We start from the raw sequence: 22,280 nt of genomic DNA, 5'->3' as shown, positions 1-22,280 counted from the left end.
TAATTCATTAGTGCCCCGTGCCAGAAAGGTGGAAAATCGGTGGATGCATTTTAGTCCAGAAAAAGGCCAGAGGGCAGATGAAAAAATGACAATAAAACTGAAGAGAACCAAACCAGGGTATTTCCAGAGGGACTGATCCTCCGAGGACAGCGAGGAGCGGTCGCTGAAGCGGCGCCCGAAAAGCCAGGCTGCGTCTGGGGGGGCAGCCGGGGGGACAGGAGAGAGAGACATGGCATTTACTGGGACAGGCACCACAGGGGGTCACAACACATCTGGGCAGGGGGAACTCGGCCCTGCTCTCCTGAAGCAGGGCTGGTACACAGAGAAAGGAAAAGCCTCCAGGGACAGGCTCCCTCGCTCGGGAATTGGGGTGCCCAGTGCTTGTCATCACCTGCAGGGAGGGGGGCAGGACAGTGGGCAGGGGGACGGGCAGAGGGGTGGGAAGGGAGGAGGGCAGGGTCACTGCCCAGCTCTGGGATGATGGAAGTGCTCCCTGGAAAAGTCTTGAGGAGTCTTGAGCACGGGGAAGCTGAGGCTGGAATGGGGGCTGAAGGCTCAGCCCGGCCCAGCTCGTGGAGCTCATGCCCTCAGGAGCTGCTCAGGTGTCCCTTGGGACTGTTCCCAAACATCCCTGCCATCAGTGCCCAGCTCGGGGCTGTGCCAGGGCTCTGGCAGAGCTTCCAGCTCGGATTCCCACGGGGACTGGGGACCCCACACACCAGGAACTCACCATTCCCTGAGGCTTCCGTGGCCCCCAGGACAAGGGAATCATCCACAAACCACCAGCTCCAAGGGGGAGCTGACCTGAGCCCCAGGAACATGGCACAGGTACCCCTGGTCCTCCTGGGAAGGGGAGCGTTGTCACCTCCTCCTGGCCTCACCTGGATCCTGCATCTCCACTTCAGGGGTAGAACCCAGTGACCCCAACCCTCCAGAATCCCTAACTGCACCCAGGACACGTGAGAGCTGAGCTGGGATCCTTCTTCATCCCACCAGACTCTTCCCGGGGTTAGTACAGGAGCCGCCGGCTCAGTGAGGAGACATTAATTCATTAGTGCCCCGTGCCAGAAAGGTGGAAAATCGGTGGATGCATTTTAGTCCAGAAAAAGGCCAGAGGGCAGATGAAAAAATGACAATAAAACTGAAGAGAACCAAACCAGGGTATTTCCAGAGGGACTGATCCTCCGAGGACAGCGAGGAGCGGTCGCTGAAGCGGCGCCCGAAAAGCCAGGCTGCGTCTGGGGGGGCAGCCGGGGGGACAGGAGAGAGAGACATGGCATTTACTGGGACAGGCACCACAGGGGGTCACAACACATCTGGGCAGGGGGAACTCGGCCCTGCTCTCCTGAAGCAGGGCTGGTACACAGAGAAAGGAAAAGCCTCCAGGGACAGGCTCCCTCGCTCGGGAATTGGGGTGCCCAGTGCTTGTCATCACCTGCAGGGAGGGGGGCAGGACAGTGGGCAGGGGGACGGGCAGAGGGGTGGGAAGGGAGGAGGGCAGGGTCACTGCCCAGCTCTGGGATGATGGAAGTGCTCCCTGGAAAAGTCTTGAGGAGTCTTGAGCACGGGGAAGCTGAGGCTGGAATGGGGGCTGAAGGCTCAGCCCGGCCCAGCTCGTGGAGCTCATGCCCTCAGGAGCTGCTCAGGTGTCCCTTGGGACTGTTCCCAAACATCCCTGCCATCAGTGCCCAGCTCGGGGCTGTGCCAGGGCTCTGGCAGAGCTTCCAGCTCGGATTCCCACGGGGACTGGGGACCCCACACACCAGGAACTCACCATTCCCTGAGGCTTCCGTGGCCCCCAGGACACCTGATCCCACAAACCACCAGCTCCAATCCCACAGCTGCTGAGCCCCAGGAACACACAGGTACCCCTGGTCCTCCTGCCCTCATCCAGATCCTCCTGCCCTATCCCATTATCCAATGCCCTACCCAAATCCCCTGTGCTCTGCCTTCCCCCCCACTGCCCCAGGTCCCACCTCAGCACCCGCCTCCAGACCTGCTCCAGACCTTCCCAGCACCAACCCAGAGCCCCAGGCACGAGGGGCACGTGGCCATGGCAGACATGGTGCCAACGATGAGACTCTTCTGCTCCTCCCTCCACCTTCTGCTCCCCTAAACAGCCCTGGCTTGGATTAAATCCTCCAGGGTTGCCCAGAGAAGCTGTGACTGCCCCATCCCTGGAAGTGTCCAAGGCCAGGCTGGATGGGAAGGTGTCCCTGCCCATGGCAGGGGTTGGGGCTGGGGGGGCTTTAAGGTCCCTCCCAACCCAAACCTTCTGTGATTCCATGATTCTGTGGAAGTGACAAAGAGGGACAGGATGTCCCCCTTCTTGACCACAAGAGGTGGGAACTGGGGGTTCAGCCTCTGCTCCAGGAAACGTTTAGCAGGTCCCTGAGGGTGGCAGGATGCTGTGGGATGCAGGTCCAGCTGTGCCTGAGGAGAGGGTGGCCCTGAGTCCTCTAAATCCCCAAAAATGATCAGGCCAAGGGGACATGGGGACAATCCCTTTTCCTGTCTCACTGCCCTGTCAGCCCAAGCCTTTGGGTGGGTTTTATGGTAAATGCTTAAATTCAGTGAGTTGACCAAAACAGCACAGAGAGGATGGAACAATGATTAACAATCTCTACATTACCAGTTCAATAATCTACAAATTAAGAGGCTCCAAAAAACCTGGGGTCTGGCCTGAATGGACCTTCCTGACCCTGAACAACCAACTTTGGCCTTTGGGTGTTTAAAACCCAGCTGGAATCAACCAATAATTCCAATAAATCCTCATGGGTGTGACCTACGGATCCAGGTCTGGCCCGTGTCGTAGCCCCCAGCAGGCACAGCCCCCCAGTTCAGAGGGACCACTGAGGCACAGTCCTCCTGATCACCGAGACCACCCAGACCCAGACACAGCCCCCCAGCTCACAGGGACCCCACAGACACAGCCCCCCAGCTCACAGGGACCTCTCAGACACAGCCCCAGCTCACAGGGACCCCACAGACACAGCCCCCCAGCTCACAGGGACCTCCCAGGCACAGCCCCAGCTCAGAGGGACCTCCCAGACACAGCCCCCCAGCTCAGAGGGACCTCCCAGACACAGCCCCCCAGCTCAGAGGGACCACTGAGGCACAGTCCTCCTGATCACCGAGATCACCCAGACCCAGACCCAGCCCACAGCCCCCACCCAGACACAGCCCCCCAGCTCCCAGGGACCCCACAGACACAACCTCGGCCCTCAGGGTCCCCCAGCCCCAGCCCCAGCCCCAGCAGCCCCCAGCAGCCCCCAGCAGCCCCCAGCAGCCCAGCCCACGTACATTGGATGGACATGGGGGACACGATCTCCTCGTCCAGGTCGTCCACGTCGTCGGTCATGATGAAGTGGGAGGGGTTGGGCCGGGGGGTGCCCACCCAGCCGGGGTCGATGTTGAGGGCCGAGGCCAGGCTGTGCAGCCCCGGGTTGTTGACGATCTGGAAGCCGCAGAGCAGCTCGATCTGCTGCCAGCGGTGCAGCCGCTCCCGCAGCGCCGCCGTCACCTCGCTCAGGGCCTGCCTGCGGGGGGGGGGACCATGAGGGACACCCCAGAGCACAGGGAGGGCAGCCAGGGACCGGGGGGACACCCCAGAGCACAGGGAGGGCAGCCAGGGACTGGGGGGACACCCCAGAGCACAGGGAGGGCAGCCAGGGACTGGGGGGACACCCCAGAGCACAGGGAGGGGAGCCAGGGACTAGGGGGGGACACCACAGAGCACAGAGAGGGCAGCCAGGGATCAGTGAGGGACACCCCAGAGCACAGGGAGGGCAGCCAGGGACTAGGGGGGGACACCCCAGAGCACAGGGAGGGCAGCCAGGGACTGGGGGGACACCCCAGAGCACAGGGAGGGCAGCCAGGGACTGGGGGGACACCCCAGAGCACAGGGAGGGCAGCCAGGGATCAGTGAGGGACACCCCAGAGCACAGGGAGGGCAGCCAGGGATCAGTGAGGGACACCCCAGAGCACAGGGAGGGCAGCCAGGGACTGGGGGGACACCCCAGAGAGCACAGGGAGGGGAGCCAGGGATCAGTGAGGGACACCACAGAGCACAGAGAGGGCAGCCAGGGATCAGTGAGGGACACCCCAGAGCACAGAGAGGGGAGCCAGGGACCGGGGGGGGACACCCCAGAGAGCACAGAGTGGGCAACCAGGGACCATAGGGGGACACCCCAGACAGCCCACAGCACAGAGTGGGGAGCCAGGGACCGCAGGGAAGGGTAGGGAGTGAGGGGGGACACCCCTCAAACCACCCCAAATAAAGAGTCCTGGGGCCCAGCTTTGTATCCAAAATTTGAGACGCTTTTCATTCCACTTTCAGGAGTGAGGGAATTAAAAAACTCAACGACAACTGAAATATCCAGGGATAATGACAAGGGGGGATGGGTTCCCACTGCCAGAGGGCAGGGTGAGATGGGATACTGAGAGGGAATTCTTCCCTCTGAGGTTGGCAAGGCAAAGGTTGCCCAGAGAAGCTGTGGCTGCCCCTGGATCCCTGGAAGTGTCCAAGGCCAGGCTGGACAGGGCTTGGAGCACCCTGGGCTGGTGGAAGGTGTCCCTGCCCATGGCAGGGGGTGGAATGAGATGATCCTTAAAATCCCCCCCAACCCAACCCATTCCATGATTCCATGATCAAACATCCTGCAGCCTCCCAGAACCTCATCTTGATAGGACTCTTAATTGCTCCACATAACTGTGATCCCTTGTTTCTCACAGGTAAAAGGTTACGGATGACAAGGAGCAAGTCCAATCCCAGGCCACCAAAGTCAGGAGAAGTTCAGCCAAATGAGCCCAAAGCCCTGCCCAGGTGCCAGGACACCCCAGCCCATGGCACAGGAGGGAGGCAGGGCCGAGGGAGGGGTCACCACACACTCACTTTGCAGTTAAGATCTTGTGATCCACGTCGTCCAGGGAGGAGCTGTGAGCGACGTGGAACGTCCCAAACAGCGTGTTCCGCTTCTTCTTGATCTTCTCAGCCTGGAACATCAACACAGAAGGGGCACAGGATGAAGATGACCTGCTGTCTCCTCCAGGACATGAACATCCTGGATGGGCTGGGACAGGAACAGTCCCTGCAGCCGCCTGCACGTGTGGGAACAGCGGGAATGGTGTTGGGACTGAGGGATGTCATCCCCTGGCACGGGGGTGAGCAGTTCACCAGCAGCAAGTACCAGCTGGAGGTTTCATGCTCCCTTCTCCCAGCTTCCCAAAAATCAGAGGGAACTGAACTGAAGAGAGAGAACTTTGAGGGCAGGGGTGGAGTCCCCATCCCTGGAGGGATTTAACAGTCCTGTGGATGTGGCAGCTGGGGACATGGGTCAGTGGTGGCTGTGGCAGTGCTGGGGGAATGGGTGCACTTAAAGGTCCCTGAGGGCTTTCCAAACCCAAACCATTCCATGACTCCATGAACCAGGCACCTCACTCAGTGAAGGGCCCTCATAAAAACTTGGCTTGTCTTTCCAATGAGCAACCACCCAACACACCCCAGTGATGCCCAGGGGCTGTTGGCTTGGGCAAGGTTTTTGGTTTGAGGTTGGTTTTGTGCCACTGTATTAAAAAAAAAGCCTCAACCCACAGCTCTTCAGTTCCCAGCTCCAGGGGGGGCTTTGGGACTTGGGGAAGCCAAGGATGTGGATGTGAGAACTGACACAGCCCAAGGAAACCTGTTGAAATGCTAGAATGTTCCCAATAAAGGAAGATTAAGGCAGACAGATTTCGCCCCCTGCCACCCCTGCAGGCTGTGTATGGCCATGGAGACAGGGACATGTTACCACAGCCTCCCTGAGCTCATCCCGTGGGGCTGGCACACAGAGCCCAGGGAATGGGAATGCAGCAGGGATCCACCCCATGGATGGCACACAGAGCCCAGGGAATGGGAATGCAGCAGGGATCCACCCCATGGATGGCACACAGAGCCCAGGGAATGGGAATGCAGCAGGGATCCACCCCATGGATGGCACACAGAGCCCAGGGAATGGGAATGCAGCAGGGATCCACCCCATGGATGGCACACAGAGCCCAGGGAATGGGAATGCAGCAGGGATCCACCCCATGGATGGCACATTCACTCTGGGATTTCACTGCCTGGGCACATCCAGCCCCTGGAGCAGGGATTAGGCTGAAGAGGTGCAAAGCCTCCTGCTCACTGATTGCCCAGGGCAGCAATCCCTGTCCCACACCTTCCCAAGGCTCCAGTGACATCCAGCCAGGCCCTGCCCAGCCGAGAGCCTGCAGTTCATCCTCCTCCTCCTCCTCCTCCTCCTCCTCAGCCCTGTCACACCTCAGGGAAGGTTTGGGCTGCACTTTTAAAAAATGCAAATTCAGGGCATGAAAAAAGAAACTGCCTTTGACCGGAAGGAGGGCAGGGTTAGATGGGATATTGGGAAGGAATTCCTGGCTGGGAGGGTGGGGAGGCCCTGGCCCAGGTTGCCCAGAGAAGCTGTGGCTGCCCCTGGATCCCTGGAAGTGTCCAAGACCAGGTTGGACGGGGCTTGGAGCACCCTGGGCTGGTGGAAGGTGTCCCTGCCCATGGCAGGGGTGGCACTGGGTGGGTTTTAAGGTCCCTTCCAACCCAATCCATTGTGGGATTCTGTGATTCCATGAAACAAAGAAGGTGCAGAGAAACCAAACTGTGCAGGTTCCACCCCCAACCCCTGCCGTGGGCCCGGGACGAGGACGGTGCAACTCTCACCCCTTCCTTGGCCACCAGCAGCTGCTTCTCCGCGTTCTGCTTCTTGATGTTGTAGTACTGGACCTCCACCTCGTGGGTCAGCTGGAGCCACTTCTGCAGGGCCTCAGGGGCAGCCCAGCTGCAGTGGGACTCCAGCTCCTTCTCCGCGTTCTTCAGCGCCATCCGGACCTGCAGGGGAGCGCCGGGATGGACACGCTGCCCTCCCACAGCTCAGCCCACCCCTGCTGCCAACCTGCCCCTTCCACGGCACCAAAGCGAGGACAGAAGTCCCCACACAGCCCCATCCCTGGCAGGGCAGCAGCAGAGGTCCTCAGCAGAGGTCCTCGGGAGGAGCGGTGGCATCCTGGACCGCGGGCACGGGAGGGAGCACAGCCACCCACAGACCAGGCTGCTGCTCCGAGCACCAGAACCACCTACAGACAATTCCTTTCATCCTACAGCTGAGCTCCTGCCTCAGAAATTCCCAGCCAGCACGACCCCTCCATGTCAGCTGCTCTGCCACCAACCCCAGGAAAACCCTGCAGAGCTGACAGACAGCACAGGGCATGAGGGAGTTAAAGGAGAGCTGGGCTGGAGGGGAGGCTCAGGGTGTTTATTGCAGCCTCCAGACACCCCTGCAGAGCTCCCTGCCCGTGTGTAAATCCCACGGATCCTCCCCTGGAGGCAGCATCCCTGACAGGATCCCTGTCTCACCCAGCTCCCAGCCAAGCCCGGGGAGCTCGTCAGGAGACACTTCCAGGCTGGAGCAAGTGAAGCAATATTTAGACACAAAGCATGTGCTGCTGGTCAGGAAAGGAACAGCACGGCTGGAATCAGCCTTTCCTGGGGTCTCTCATCCCCCCCCAGCCCAGGCTCCCACACCCTGACTCATCCCAGAGAAGGGAGAGGGTACAAGATTAGAAGGAAGTGGGTGAGAAGCCAGTTGAGGACACCCAAACGTCACAGAAAAGCCTTTAGTGCTGGAGACCATCAAGGATTAACTCTTCCCTTCCCCTGCCCACCGTGTGGAGAGGCTTTGGCACACCTGGAGCCCGACACAAGCTCTGCAGGAAGTGAACACTGGAGGGATGCAAGGATGGGAATGTGATCCCGGGACAGCCCCATCCATGGCCGGGACTCCCCTGCCCCCAAGGTCCCAAGGCTCAGGGGGTTGCCTGGTTTTACACTGTCCAACCTGGTTTTACACTGTCCAACCTGGTTTTACACTGTCCAACAGGTCTCCTGGCTGCCAGAACCCCCCCAGAGCAGCCCCCAGAGCGTTCCCTGCTCCCGCTCCTCCCAGCCCACGGGCACAGCCCTTCCCCTGGCGCGGTGGGCGGACGGAGAAGCGTTTTGTAAAGGATTGCTCAGACTTGGATCTCTTCCCTCAGCGTGTTATTTAACTCGGTCACGTCTCACCCAGCCCACGGCTGTGATTCCTAAGGAGCCCAAAGGCAGATCCTCTGAAATCCCAGAGTTTATCCCGAAGGAAGGTCCATGGGGGCAGCCCGGAGGCACCGCACACAGGAGGTCAAGCACTGCCACCACGTGGGTGGGATTTGGGCTCGTTGAGTACAAAACTGCCTCAGTCAGTCCCAGAGTTCCAAACTCACAATGGCAGACCCCGGGTTTTTCCTGGTTTTTCCCCAGGTGCTGCTCCCACCACAGAGGAACTCTGACCACCAACCACAGGCGTCTGGGATTTGGGAATATGGAGAATAAGTGGGCAGGAAATCTGGCACTGGGTGTTTGGGGGACAGGAGTGCTCAAAACACAGGAACAATGTTTTTAGGGAATGGTGGGAAGGGGAAGTGCTGTGGAACAACAGGCAAGGGACCAGTGGTTGAGATGAGGGTCCACAACCCAAATTCTGTCGGTTCTGCAGGGAATCAGTGCAAACAGGGGCTGGTTTGTGTGTGTCCATTCTCCTGGGAAGATGTCTGAGATCCCATTTGGATCACTAATAATCCCTCTGCTCTGGAGCCAGGTTGGGAGAGCTGGGGGGGGTCACCTGGAGAAGAGAAGGCTCCAGGGAGAGCTGAGAGCCCCTTGCAGGGCCTAAAGGGGCTCCAGGAGAGCTGGAGAGGGACTGGGGACAAGGGATGGAGGGACAGGGCACAGGGAATGGCTTCCACTGCCAGAGGGCAGGGATAGATGGGATATTGGGAAGGAATTCTCTGTGAAGGTGGGGAGGCCCTGGCCCAGGTTGCCCAGAGAAGCTGTGGCTGCCCCTGGATCCCTGGAAGTGTCCAAGGCCAGGTTGGACGGGGCTTGGAGCAACCTGGGCTGGTGGAAGGTGTCCCTGCCCATGGCAGGGGTGGGACTGGGTGGGCTTTGAGGTCCCTTCCAACCCAAACCAGTCTGGGATTCCATTCTGTGGTGCTCTCAATGTCCTCCAGGTCTGCAGCCCCACTGGGGTCGTGGTCTGGGGGAGGGTGACCCAGCAAGGAGAGGGTTGGATGGACATCCCAGGAACACGACTCCAGCAGGGTGTGTGGGATGTATCACTTCAGTGACAGGAACCACCTGGGGCAGTGGAAGGTCCTGGCTGACATTCCCTGGGATCAGGGAATACGGGGACCTGGGAGGAGCTGTGGGGTCAGTGGGGGTGGCTGGTTAATGCCAGGTGTGTCCTGGGGCTGCTGGGTGGTGCTGGGGTTACATCACACGGTGGGTCAGGGGGACACTCCGTACTCACCCCGCCGCCCTCCCGACGGACACTGCGGAACAACAGAGGCACGTCAGCTCCTGCACTGGGAATGAGGGGAGCTGGCAGGGGCACCTGGGCTGCTCCAGAGCTGGGAGCTGGCTGGGAACGAGGGCTGGGGGCACCTGAGCCCACCCAGCCCCGTCTGGTGGCCCAAAACACAGGGACCCAGTTCCTCTTCGTGTCAGGACGGACATCCCAGTGCCTGTCCTGAAATGGAGCTCAGTGACCTCGTGGAGAGGCTGGACAGCCACTTAGGAGGGAGGAAGGATGTTGGATCAGGAGAGCAAGGCTGGAAACAGTCACCTTCAGGTCTCTGGGCTGTTGCTGCTCCAGGCAGGAAGAGAATTTGCTGTTGGCACACCTGGCTGTGCTGCCCCACGGCTCCCGGGACACTTGGTCCTCCCTTGCCAGTGGAAACCCTGGATTCTTGCCTCCTTTTCTTCCCCATCCTCCATGGTAGCAAAAAAGCTTGGGCACAGGCTGGAGGATGTGCCAACTGCCTCGGAATAGCCAAGGACCTTGCCTGGCTCCTGCAGTCCTGGCTCATGCAGCTTCACTTTACACTGATCTGGAGCTTAAAGTCAGGTAGGAATTGTCCCTCAGGTGAGACAGGAAACAGCTCCTGGAACTGTGGGTTTGGACTTTCTTGTAGGTTTGGGGAGGTTTAGGTTGGATATTGGGAAAATTTCTCCATGGAGAGGGCTGTCCAGGGAGGTGGTGGAGTCCCCATCCCTGTGGGGATTGAACAGCCATGTCCACGTGGCACTTGGGGACACGGTCAGTGGTGGCCTTGGCAGGGCTGGGGATGGTTGGACTCCACAGTCTCCAAGGGCTTTCCCAACCCAAACTTTATACACTTCCCTGACGCACAAGAAAGCACGGAAAGCACAACCAAACTCCTTCTAAATCTCTCCTAAAACCACGGACACAAAAAGAGAAAGACCTTATGATTTGCAGAGGGAGAATTCCCAGAGGGTGCAGCTCCAGAGCAAGGCTGGGAGCTCCTACTGCTGGGACGCCACGTGGTGCCAACCCGAACATTCAGTCCCCTGATTTCTCGAGGGAAGAAGGCCCCGCTGCCCTGGCTGACACCCCCCCGTGGCAGCACATCCCCCGTGTCCCCTCACCTGCTCCAGCTCCTGCTCCGCGTACTTCTGCCGGCTGAGCTCGTTCTCGGTGCCCTCGCGCAGCTCCCGCAGCCGGTGGGCCTCCTGCTTGGCCATGCTGATCTCGTCCTGCAGCTTCTTCTCCAGGTGCACCTTCTCCACCTCCACGGAGCGATGCTCCTCCTGCGCCTTCTGCAGCCTGGAACACGCACAGGGACGGGGCTGGGCTGGGCTGGGCTCTGTGGCCACGGGCAAGGAGCCCCCAGGGCAGGGGCTGCCCCACAGCCCTGCCCTGCCCTCACCTCTGCCCAGCCCTGCCCTCATCTGCCCCGTGCTCACGGCAACACACACCTGGAGGGCCAAGGACAAAGTGTTTGGGAAGAAATTAAATTGTCAGCCGCTCAGCTTTGCTCATTTACTGAACGCTCAGGACGTGTTTTCTTCATTTTCCAAAGCACATCCAAATTTCCTTTAATAAGCCTCAAATTAAGTTGAGTTTTCGGCGTTTTCCAGAAGTGAAAACTTCAATAAAGCAGAGGAGGGGCAGATCTGCCTGAGCAGGTCTGACCACCCAGAGGGGGTGGCTCCCTGTTCCCCTCCCAAAGGCCTTCAAATTCGGACACGTCTTAATCCTGCCTGGAAGTTCTGATTTTTCCTCACGCCAGCCCTGCCAGCCCCTGCCCAAACCTGCCCTGCCCCTCCCCAGCTAGAGGCCCAGGCCCTCAGTGACCAGTGACTATCCCAGGAATCGTCCCTCCTGTGCCAGGTGGGCTCTGCCTGGCTGTTCTGCTGGCCCTGGATTAGGATTAGGGTTAGGATTAGGGTTAGGATTAGGATTAGTCCCCACTCCAGGCCCAGCCCAGAGCCTGTGTGGTGTCCCCAGGGAGCCACACGGGGTGGCTCTGCCATGGTCCCTGTCAGTCTCTCCCACCCCTGGTGACTTTTAGGATTCTACTGAATTGTTAATAACAGAGGCTGATTTTCTAACTGTGATCGTCTGTGCCTGGTCCATCTCGGGAGCCAGACAGGTCCTGGCAGCCCCAGAGATGTGAAACTCGATGGTTCTATGGCCCAAGATGGTCCCCAACCATCTTCTCACCCATCAGACCCTCTCTGCAACAAGGCTCAAATCCCAGAGGGCCCCTCTCCGGGGCAGCTCCCCAAGTCCCTGTACCAGGAAGGTGTCATCCAGGTGTTTTAGGAATCTCCTGGACCTATCCCAGCTGTGTGGTGTTCCCAGGTGACACCCAGCCAGTTGAGCTCCCCCAGGGACAGAGTGGTTAGGTTGGAGGTGTCCCTCAGATCCTTAAACAAGAATTCCTTGGAGTTGCCATCCTGGCTGGGTGGCCCAGAACAGCCTCCCATGATGACACCCATGTCATCTGTCCCTCAGTCAGGGAATCACAGAGTGCTTTGGGTTGGGAGGGACCCCAAAGCCCATCCAGTGCCACCCCTGCCATGGGCAGGGACACCTTCCACATCCCAGATTGCTCCAAGCCCCGTCCAACCTGGCCTTGGACACTCCCAGGGATCCAGGGGCAGCCACAGCTGCTCTGGGTCCCTTGGGGGCTCACAATCCAGGTGCTGATTTTCCATACAATCCACACATCTTCAACACAGCCCTTCCCACACGTTCAGGCATCAGTGGGATGTGCCAAGACATCATGAGTCATTTAATGGACTGGGAAGTGTCACTGCTGAAGGATGTTCTCAAAGGTACTTGGAAGACGAATAAAAAACAGGCTTTTGTATCAACATTCCCATCTCCTCAAGACCATTTCTGAGCTGTTCAGCAAATCACAGCACCAGGCTCAGCACCCTGAGCCTCCCTGAGCTCTGCTCAGCACTGAGCTTCACTCAGCCAGGGAAGGAGGGGCCTTCAGGCTCTGGAAAAGAAGCTTCTGAGCAGAACTTCAGCATGATTTACCCACAGGTCCAGCAGAACTGGTGCTGCCCAGAGTCTGACGTTCCCATAGCGGCTGAGGACCACAACTGAACCTTGCTGGGGCCAAGGAGTGAGGAACTGAAGGAGTATTTGAAGTATTTCCCCTCAAGGGGCCTCACCAGGTCCCCAGTTCACCTCCCAGCCCTTGAGCTCGGTGCCCTGGGTGGAGGACGAGCCCTCCCAGCTGCTCTGGCTTAAGGCTTCAGGCTCCAGCTAAGCCGGGCACAAGTGGTTTTGTGTTTCTTCCTATCGGAAGTTCAGAACTTCCCGGGAACAGCTCCTTGTTTACGAGGCTCCCAAGGTCGTTCCCACGGGCACATTCCCCGCAGCCCCTCGGAGTCTGGAGCTCTGAGGTGACACCACTGAGGCCTCCTGGCCTGGACACAGCGCTGCTGCTGCGGGACATGGACGTGGAAAAGGCATTGCTGTGTCCTTCTGGATGCAGGAAAAATAAACCAACCTTTCTTTGGGAGTGTTTCCAACCTGTAACTCCTGGAGTCCCTGTGGAACCAGCTGTGGATTGGAGCTGGCAGAGGGGAAATGCACTTTGTCTCCAGGCTGAAAATCAGGTCACACCCTGTGGTGGCACCACCCCAGTGTGGCATCACCCCCTGGGTGCTCTCAGGTGTCTGCTCTCCTCACACACACAACTGGTGCCACCACACTGGAGCAGGAGGAGCCTTTCCAGCAGCACTCACGGGTGGGACAATTCCCTGAGGATGTCCTGAGCACACGGGCAAGGAACCAGGCTGGGGGTACACATTCCAAACACTGGGCTGTCTGCAGGCCTCCAGCTGGACATCCTTGGGATCCTGGGGCTTGCACAGGTCACTCATTGCCCCCCCCGACTGGCCAGGATGGGTATCTGGGATCAGGCTCCATGTTCCACTGGGAACGTGACCATCACCTTATGGAGCAGTCAAATCAAGGTTGATCCTCCAAAACTACACTCAAACCTCCTGGGAAGCAGCTCCAGCCCCAGACTGTCACTCTGCTATTTGCTAAATCTGCCCCTAAAATATCTTGCTGCCAAAAGACCCCCCAGGTTTGTCATCCCCAGGGGTGAAGGCTCTTGTCTGTCCCAGAAACGGGAGGATGATCCAAACCAAGGAGTGACGGGGTTGGGAGAGGAGCCCCTGCAGGTCCCTCCTGCTCACTCAGGGGGAGCAGCCGGGGGGATTCTGCCCCTCTGCCCTGCTCAGGTGAGACCCCCCTGCAGAGCTGCCTCCAGCTGAGGAGACCTGAGAGCCCCTTCCAGGGCCTAAAGGGGTTCCAGGAGAGCTGGAGAGGGACTGAGGACAAGGGATGGAGGGACAGGACAAGGGGGAACCACCAGAGGGCAGGATGAGATGGGATATTGGGAAGGAATCCTTCCCTGGGAGGGTGGGGAGGCCCTGGCACAGACTGCCCAGGGAAGCTGTGGCTGCCCCATCCCTGAAGAGTCCAAGGCCAGGTTGAACAGGGCTTGGAGCAAGCTGGGCTAGTGGAAGGTGTCTCTGCCCATGGACTGGATGAGCTTTAAGGCAGGTCCTTCCCAACCCAAACCATTCCATGGTTCTCTGACTCTGTGGAGGAACAGGCCAGGTGAGCACGCACACACCTTCAAACACAGCCTAGGAAGTGAACCCCTGCAGGAGCCCAGCACCCATCCGAGCTCTGGAGGCTGCTGGCAGCTTCTGCAGGTCCCTCAGGAATGGACTGACTCTGGTGTGAGGCACCACAACAGCTAAAACCGGTATTTTCTGGAATCTAAAGGAATAAGGAGCTTGCGGGGAGAAGTGACAGCTGGGAGCTCCAGCTGGGTGGACACACAGAACCTACCGCTCCTGAAGGTCGTGGAGAGACTGCTCAGCTCTGTGGAGACCCTCCAGGTCCTTCATCATCTTCTTCATGTGCTCCTTGGAGTAGCGGTTCTGGATGTAGGCGAACCAGCAGCCGCCCACCCCGATGACGATGGACACCACCAGCATGAAATCCTTCAGGTGGTTGTGTCGGGTCACTGGAAGAGACCAGAGACACTCCTGAACCCCAGGACTAACTCCCAAATCCTTCGACTGCACCGGAGCGGGACAGGAGAACTCGGGACAGCTCTGGAAAGAATTCAGGACTCAGAAAGGGAAGGAGCTACTTTGGTGTCTAAGGGGAACACCAGAGGGTTCACACCATTCATTCAATATGGAGACACACACAAAGAAAAGAAGCTGAAATTCCAAATCTTACAGCTCTGATTTGCCTGGCAATAGGTGGTACAGCAGGGACTCCACACAGGAACCCCCTGAAGAGCTGTGCTCTCCTGGGGCAGCACAGGCAACACTGAGTACAAGGATAAGCAAGATCAGTAAGAGCCAAGAAGGAAATAATTTGAAAGAATAAACTGAAGGAACACAGCTGTGATCCCAGAGCTGCTGGGGCAGCACAAGTATCAAACTGCCAAGTTGCCAAACTTTCTACAGAGTCACAACTCAGTGTGGAAACTCCCCTTTTCAACAGTTGCTTCAAAAAAAAAGGTGTGGACGCATGTGAGGGAAGGAGAGGAAATAAGAGGGGGCTTAAGTGCCACACAGAGCTCAACAGAGACAAGCAGACTTTTTTTCCCTGTAACTATTTGTCAAATCCTCACCTAAGTGTGTGCTGAGAAGGCCACAAAGCAAAGAGCAGCTCAGTCACGTGAGCTCTGACTCGACACTCAGTATTCGCTGGTTTTAAACCCCACGAGGGGAGACTCACTCCAGATATTGGGAAGGAATTCCTCCCTGGGAGGGTGGGGAGGCCCTGGCCCAGGTTGCCCAGAGAAGCTGTGGCTGCCCCTGGATCCCTGGAAGTGTCCAAGGCCAGGCTGGATGGGGCTTGGAGCAAGCTGGGCTGGTGGAAGGTGTCCCTGCCCATGGCAAGGAGATTGGATCAAATGGACTTTAAGGTCCCTCCAGAGCCAAACTCTTCTGTGATCACTAAAATATGTGTGTCACACTGGCAGAGCTGGGGGAACAGGGAAGGGGCCCTGGGAGGTGGAAACCTGAAGAGGGATGTAAAGCACACCATGGAACTCCAGGGCTCGGGGGCTGCCCAGCAGCCCCACACTGGATTGACCCCCGGGGGGACAGTGGTGCCTGGGATGGAGGGGCTTTCCCTGCGGGGGGAGAGGGACAGGACCTTTCCCACGTGCCCAGCAGACACCCAAGCACCATCTCCCTCGTGGTGGACACCAGGTGTGACCCATCACCTGAGAGCCCCATCACTGTGAACCCATTCCCGAGTAAATCCAACCCCGGAGAAATAAACACGGAGAGCGCCGGGCCCGCGGCCCGGCCCGGATGGATCATCACAACATCCTCTTCCTAAGCTGCACATCCTGGCAAGTCGCTGCAGGTCTGAGATCTTGAACCCTTTCCCTTCCCCTCTGGAGGCCCGTGGGGGTGACGTGTCCAGGTGCTCTGTGTCCCCCCCCAGGGTCGCTCCCCTTCCCTGCCGGCACAGCCGCCCCCAGCCCCGGCTCAGCACGCCCAGTGCCGCCCAGAGCAGCCCTGCCAGCCCCACCCGCCCTGAGTCACCTCCTGCTCCCAGTGCCAGCACCAACCACGCTTGGATCTGGCCTGTCAGCACTCGGGACACCCCTCCCCTGCACCAGCTCTGGCTCCAGGGGAGCGGGTAAGGAAAGTAAGGAAAACTCAGCTGGGATGTAAATGTAGAACCACGGAATCCCAGACTGGTTTGGGTTGGGAGGGACCTCAAAGCCCATCCAGTGCCACCCCTGCCATGGGCAGGGACACCTTCCACCAGCCCAGGGTGCTCCAAGCCCCGTCCAGCCTGGCCTTGGACACTTCCAGGGATCCAGGGACAGCCACAGCTTCTCTGGGCAACATGGGCCAGGGCCTCCCCACCCTCACAGGGAAGGATTCCTTCCCAATATCCCATCTAACCCTGCCCTCTGGCAATGGAAGCCATTCCCCCATGTCCTGTCCCTCCATCCCTTGTCCCCAGTCCCTCTCCAGCTCTCCTGGAGCCCCTTTAGGCCCTGCCAGGGGCTCTCAGCTCTCCCTGGAGCCTTCTCTTCTCCAGGTGAGCCCCCCCAGCTCTCCCAGCCTGGCTCCAGAGCAGAGGGGCTCCAGCCCTGGAACATCTCCATGGCCTCCTCTGGACTCCTCCAGCAGCTCCACATCCTTCTGCTGTTGGAGCCCAGGGCTGGAGGCAGCTCTGCAGGTCAGAGTTGCTGCCTCTGGGCTTGTTGTACCAGGACTTTCTGTAACTTCAGCTCCTGCCCTGCTGCACCTCCCACCCTGTGCCAGAGGCCGATGGCCGTGGGGCTGTTCCCAGCCCAAGCTCAGATTGTTCTTGTCCAGGGCTGTGACTTCAATCCCCCTGGATTTGTCCCTCACCCCTGGCTGGCACAGTCTGTTCACAGCCTGTTCTGCTCCCGTGTGGCCTCGGCTGCTCCTGCACTGTCACCCAGCACCAGGCACAACTTACACCTGACAGGCTGCAGGAGAAGGGAAAGTGCCCCATGGAAGACTGACTCCTCTACCTCTTTTCTTCCCTTTTTCTGGGGGAAAGAAGGGAGAACAGGCACAGTTTTACTAAAGACTGTGGTTGTTCCACTCGACTGCAAGACAATGTCCTGGGGGTTTGCAGCTCTGCCTTGGCTTTGTGCTTGAAGGAAGGTAAAAGGATCAAAAAGGGGTGAAGGTTTGAAACTGCAGGAGGGACAATTTGGATTAGATATCAGAGAAAAGCTTGTACAGTGAGGGTGGTAAAATCGAGATGCTCCAAGGGCTGGAGTCCCTCTGCTCTGGAGCCAGGCTGGGAGAGCTGGGGGGTTCACCTGGAGAAGAGAAGGATCCAGGGAGAGCTGAGAGCCCCTTGCAGGGCCTAAAGGGGTTCCAGGAGAGCTGGAGAGGGAGTGGGGACAAGGGATGGAGGGACAGGACAAGGAGGAATGGCTTCCCACTGCCAGAGGGCAGGGACAGATGGGATATTGGGAAGGAATTCCTGGCTGGGAGGGTGGGGAGGCCCTGGCCCAGGTTGCCCAGAGAAGCTGTGGCTGCCCCTGGATCCCTGGAAGTGTCCAAGGCCAGGTTGGATGGGGCTTGGAGCACCCTGGGCTGGTGGAAGGTGTCCCTGCCCATGGCAGGGGGTGGAATGGGATGAGCTTTGAGGTCCCTCCCAATCCAAACCAGTCTGGGATTGCCTGTTGATATCCAGCCCCAGCCCTTTCTTGAGTCCTTAAAACTCTTTTATTTGCCAGTGAACCCCCAAGGTAACTGTGGAAAGAAAGAGATGTCCTGATTTCCCCTGGCCATAAGAGCAGCCAGGCTGCTCAGATTCCCTGCTCCTGCCTTTGTAGGGTCACAGCTGTCCCTCCTCTCAGAGATCCCAGCCCTGAAGCTCCATATGAATGCCCAGGCACCCCTGGCACACAGAGTTAACAAACCATGGGATAACAGTGCCAGACCCTGGGGAGCCCATGGAAGGGCCAGGGCTGCCTTCCAGCCGAGGTGCAGGTACTCCAAACCCCATCCAGGGAACTGTAAATATTTGGGATGGATGGTGAATCTCAGGGCAATAAATTCAGCTCTGTTTGCTTAGGAAATCCTCCTGCTTTAAACAAATAATGATTCAGCTGGGCTCAAAGGACTTGTCAAAACCATGTGTAATACAGTGCAGGGAAAGGAATTGGTTCCAGCAGTTGCTCCAAGTCCTGTCCATGCTGGCCTTGGACACTTCCAGGGATGGGGTATCCATAACTTATCTGGGCAACCTGTGCCAAGGCCTCACCACCCTCCCAGCCAGGAACTTCTCCCCAGTTCCTAAACAGAATCATATCACAGAATATGGACAAGCATCCATGGTTTGTGCCCAGCTGTGGAACAAACCCCACCTGGGGGACCCCTGTCCTGGGATGTGGGGCCATGGAAACCTCTCCTGAAACCCCACGGGCACCACACAGGTGCCACTCACTGGCCTTCGGAGAGGTGGCCAGGACAAGTCCCTGGATGGATGGAGGGATGGATGGATGGAGGGATGGGTGGATGGATAGATGGATGGGTGGATGGATGGATGCCATCCTGGGTGGATAACCCAGTGCACAACATCCTGTTTGTCTCTGAACCTCAAACTCTGCCACCAAGGTGCCTTGAGCCATCTGTGAGGAGACAAATGTCTCGGTCTCCATCACTTCAGGGTTAGAGAAAAACAAAATTTAACTTCACTTTTCACCAAAAATATCCATTGTTCTGAATTTTACTGCTTGTTTCCTGAAATTCCCCTCTCCTATTCCCCTGTTTCTCCTGTTTTCCCTCCCCTCTCCCATCCCTGCAAGTGTCCAAGGCCAGGTTGGACGGGGCTTGGAGCAACCTGGGCTGGTGGAAGGTGTCCCTGCCCATGGCAGGGGGTGGAACTGGATGATCTTTATGGTTCCTCCCAATCCAAACCAGTCTGGGATTCCATATTTCACCTGAAGTTGTCCTATTTTGTGTTGGATGAATTCCTGAAGCACAGGAACAGGACACCAAAGGACAGACACAGAAGGAGCAATCACTTCATCTTGCTCAGATCATAATTGCACCACACTCCCTGCACCAGGGTTAATTACAGAGCTGGAGTGGTCAGACCTGTTTGCCTTAGGAAAGGGCATGCCTGGAGTCTGGCAGCAGAATCCAGGAGCCTGTGGATCCACATGGAAATGGGCCAGGATGGAAAACTGCTGCTGGCTGAACCTCTGCCATGAGCCACAGGAGACACCAGAGTAGAAACTCTGCAGCCCTGGGGTGGGAAAGGCTTCCCCCAGCAGCAGGACACCCTGTGTCCCTGTGCTGCAATCCCAATCCCCAGGGACAATGCAGGACACCCTGTGTGTGTCCCTGTGCTGCAATCCCAATCCCAATCCCCAGGGACAGTGCAGGACACCCTGTGCCCCTGTGCTGCAATCCCAATCCCAATCCCCAGGGACAATGCAGGACACCCTGTGTGTGTGCCTGTGCTGCAATCCCAATCCCAATCCCCAGGGACAATGCAGGACACCCTGTGTGTGTCCCTGTGCTGCAATCCCAATCCCAATCCCCAGGGACAATGCAGGACACCCTGTGTCTGTGTGCTGTAATCCCAATCCCCAGGGACAACGCAGCTCCTGCAGCCCAAAAGGTCACCCGGCCCTTCCCGAGGCTGCCAGTGGCTGGTGAAAGGAGTTTTGCAATCCCTTCCTGAAGGAACTGCTCTAGATAAACAGCCTCGAGCTGTGACTGGAGACCAAGCCATTCGGGTGACCAGAAACCAGGAAATTTTACCTTCTAGAAAGGGTTAAATCTCTCCTTCAGCTGCAGATTTCAGGTGTATTCCCCCTGAAACACACACACCTGATCCATGCAGAGTCACGGAATCCCACACTGCTCTGGACTGGGAGGGACCTGAAAGCCCACCCAGTGCCCCCCCTGCCATGGGCAGGGACACCTTCCACCAGCCCAGGGTGCTCCAGCCTGGCCTGGAACACTTCCAGGCCCAGGGCTCCCAGGTCTGTCCCAGCCCCACGCTGTTCCCAGCCTGCCCAGGACACCGGGACGGGTCACTGCACACTTTCATCCCCGTGACCCAGGGAGGCTCATTCCAGAGCCAAAGGAGCCGCAGGGCGGAACGGACCAGCTCCAGCAGGGAGAACAGCCATTAATCTCAACCCATTACAAGCCATTCACTTGGCCATTTACAGGGCACCAGCAACTGCCAGGGAAATCCCACCCCACAGGAGTCTCTGGGCTGGAGCTGCTGTTGGACGGGGCTTGGAGCAACCTGGGATAGTGGGAGGTGTCCTTGCCCATGGCAGGGGGTGGCACTGGATGGGCTTCAAGGTCCCTTCCCACCCAAACCAGTCTGGGATTCTTTAATTGATGCTTAAAAAGCCACTTAAAGAACAGAGGAAGCACCAAGTGGTGTTTTCAGCAGTACAAACTCCAGCCCTCAGCAACCCCAGCTCAGGGAGTTCCTGGGCCATTTCACCCCATTTGCACCCTGTCACCCTCATTTTACACCTCCTGCACTGGGGACACATGACAAGTAAAAGGGGAAGAGGAATTCCGTGTAGGGAGAACTCAAATCATGCACAGGCAGCACAGCCTGCCCTAAAATCCCCCTTGCCTGCACAGAGCTGGGCCCTGAGCACCTCCCCAGAGCACCCAAAGCCCATGGGAAAGCAATGACAGGGAGGGAGGGAGACAAAAGCACCTTGAACTGGGAGCAGACAAGAGCCAAAGGGAAGGGATGCAAAGGGAGCACCTTGAGCACACCCAGATAGGCATCAGAGGGCTTGAGATCCAACTGAGCCTGGAATGAGCTTCAAAGGAGCTCCTCGTGTCAGCCATCCTGGACCCAGCCTGCTGCTCCCTCCCTGCTCCAGAGGCAGCTCATCCCCAGCCTGAGTCACCGACAGAGCCCCAGGACACCCCAGGAATGGCAGCAGCTCCCCTGGGAACAGGCAGGGCCGCTGCTCTCCAGCCCCTCAAACCCCCCACCATCAGCACCACAGGAAGGACAGACGGGAAGGTTTCACCCTATGGACACAGGAGATCCCAGCAAGAAGGTAGGTCTGCACCCCTGGGAGCAGCTCCCAGAGATGGGAATGCCAGCCCAGGATGCCTCTGAGCTGCAGAGCTGCTCCCACATCCCCAGAGACAACCTGCTCCTGTTCCAGGGAGTCGCACCGGGGCGATTTCCCGGGGTGAGGCAGTTTGGGTCACCCAGGCCTGTTTCATCTGAGCAGACACAGGTCCTTGGGATCGACAGCCCCAGAACCTGATGACCTGGGGGGTCTTTTCCAGCCTCCAAGATGCCATGCCCTGGAACTGGGGTACTCACGGAGAGGGGGCCCGAAGAGCACCGTGTCCAGGGCCTTGAGCTGCAGCTTCTGCCGGTGGCTGCGGTCGGTCATCTTGAGCACAGTGCCCATCATGGTGGCATTGTTCACTGCCAGCCTGCACGGGGAGAGCAGAGCAGCAGTCACTGGGGTTCACAGCTGACCAGGAGCAGGAACAGGGAGACCAGGGGAGCAGGACATGAGAGCTCCCTGCTATCAGCACAAAGGAAATCCCTCAGTGTTGGTGTCTCTGACCCAGAGTGTCTCTAGGACAGGGTTTACAGCAGCATCTTTGGGAATGGAGAGAGCAGGGAAAACCAAGGCCAGGCCTATTTCATTAATCCTGACAGCCTGAGGGACTGATTTCCCATCAGAACCCGTCTTCTGGTGTCCTACCAATCAGTAATAGTTGTTTTTTCACCAAGTCTCCACTGCCTTTGCCATCCTGTGTCACACACCACAAACTACACTTCTCACTCGGAAGAAATGTGGACACACCATGTGCTGCCTCAGAAACCTCCTTGTTTTATTCCCAGTTAACTGGGATTTATTCTCAGTTAATCCCTCCTCCCCAGTCAGTTTAAAAGCCCCTTTTCCAGTGACAAGAACCTTCCCAAAAAGCTGCACTGAGGTTTTTCAAGACTGTTGCAAGTTTAGGCCAACTCACAGCCAGTGTTTCTCTTATCCTGGCATTACGGAATGATTTGGGTTGGAAGAGACCTTAAAGCCCATCCAGTGCCACCCCTGCCATGGGCAGGGACACCTTCCACCAGCCCAGGTTGCTCCAAGCCCTGTCCAACCTGACCTTGGACACTTCCAGGGATCCAGGGGCAGCCACAGCTTCTCTGGGCAACCTGGGCCAGGGCCTCCCCACCCTCCCAGGGGAGAATTTCTTCCCAATATCTAACCCAGATTTCCCCTCTTTTCTCTCAAAAATGGAGCAGAACAGGAATGAGACTTTGCTCTGCCCATGCCAAGGAATTACATGTGAAGTCAGG

General features: G+C 58.1%; 1 protein-coding gene across 5 annotated transcripts in view; it reads right to left on the bottom strand.

Annotated features, from left to right (window-relative positions):
• The window catches only part of STIM1 (stromal interaction molecule 1), a 69,839-nt gene that overhangs the window by 13,717 nt on the left and 33,842 nt on the right, over positions 1-22,280 (bottom strand). For all 5 annotated transcript variants that reach the window (XM_027719396.2, XM_039387834.1, XM_039387837.1 and 2 more), the window contains exons 5-10: positions 21,285-21,400; positions 14,271-14,448; positions 10,526-10,703; positions 6,710-6,877; positions 4,895-4,995; positions 3,304-3,539 (exon numbers count right to left, since the gene is read on the bottom strand). In XM_027719396.2, the coding sequence (XP_027575197.2) occupies positions 3,304-3,539; positions 4,895-4,995; positions 6,710-6,877; positions 10,526-10,703; positions 14,271-14,448; positions 21,285-21,400 (977 nt within the window). The remainder of the gene's footprint in view (positions 1-3,303; positions 3,540-4,894; positions 4,996-6,709; positions 6,878-10,525; positions 10,704-14,270; positions 14,449-21,284; positions 21,401-22,280) is intronic.

This window comes from Pipra filicauda, unplaced genomic scaffold (assembly GCF_003945595.2).
Source record: "Pipra filicauda isolate LSUMZ 115617 unplaced genomic scaffold, ASM394559v2 scaffold591_size256279_pilon, whole genome shotgun sequence".
Classification (NCBI taxonomy): Eukaryota; Metazoa; Chordata; class Aves; order Passeriformes; family Pipridae; genus Pipra; species Pipra filicauda.
Note: the sequence above shows the minus strand (reverse complement) of the source record. Positions and strands in the feature narration are given on the sequence as shown.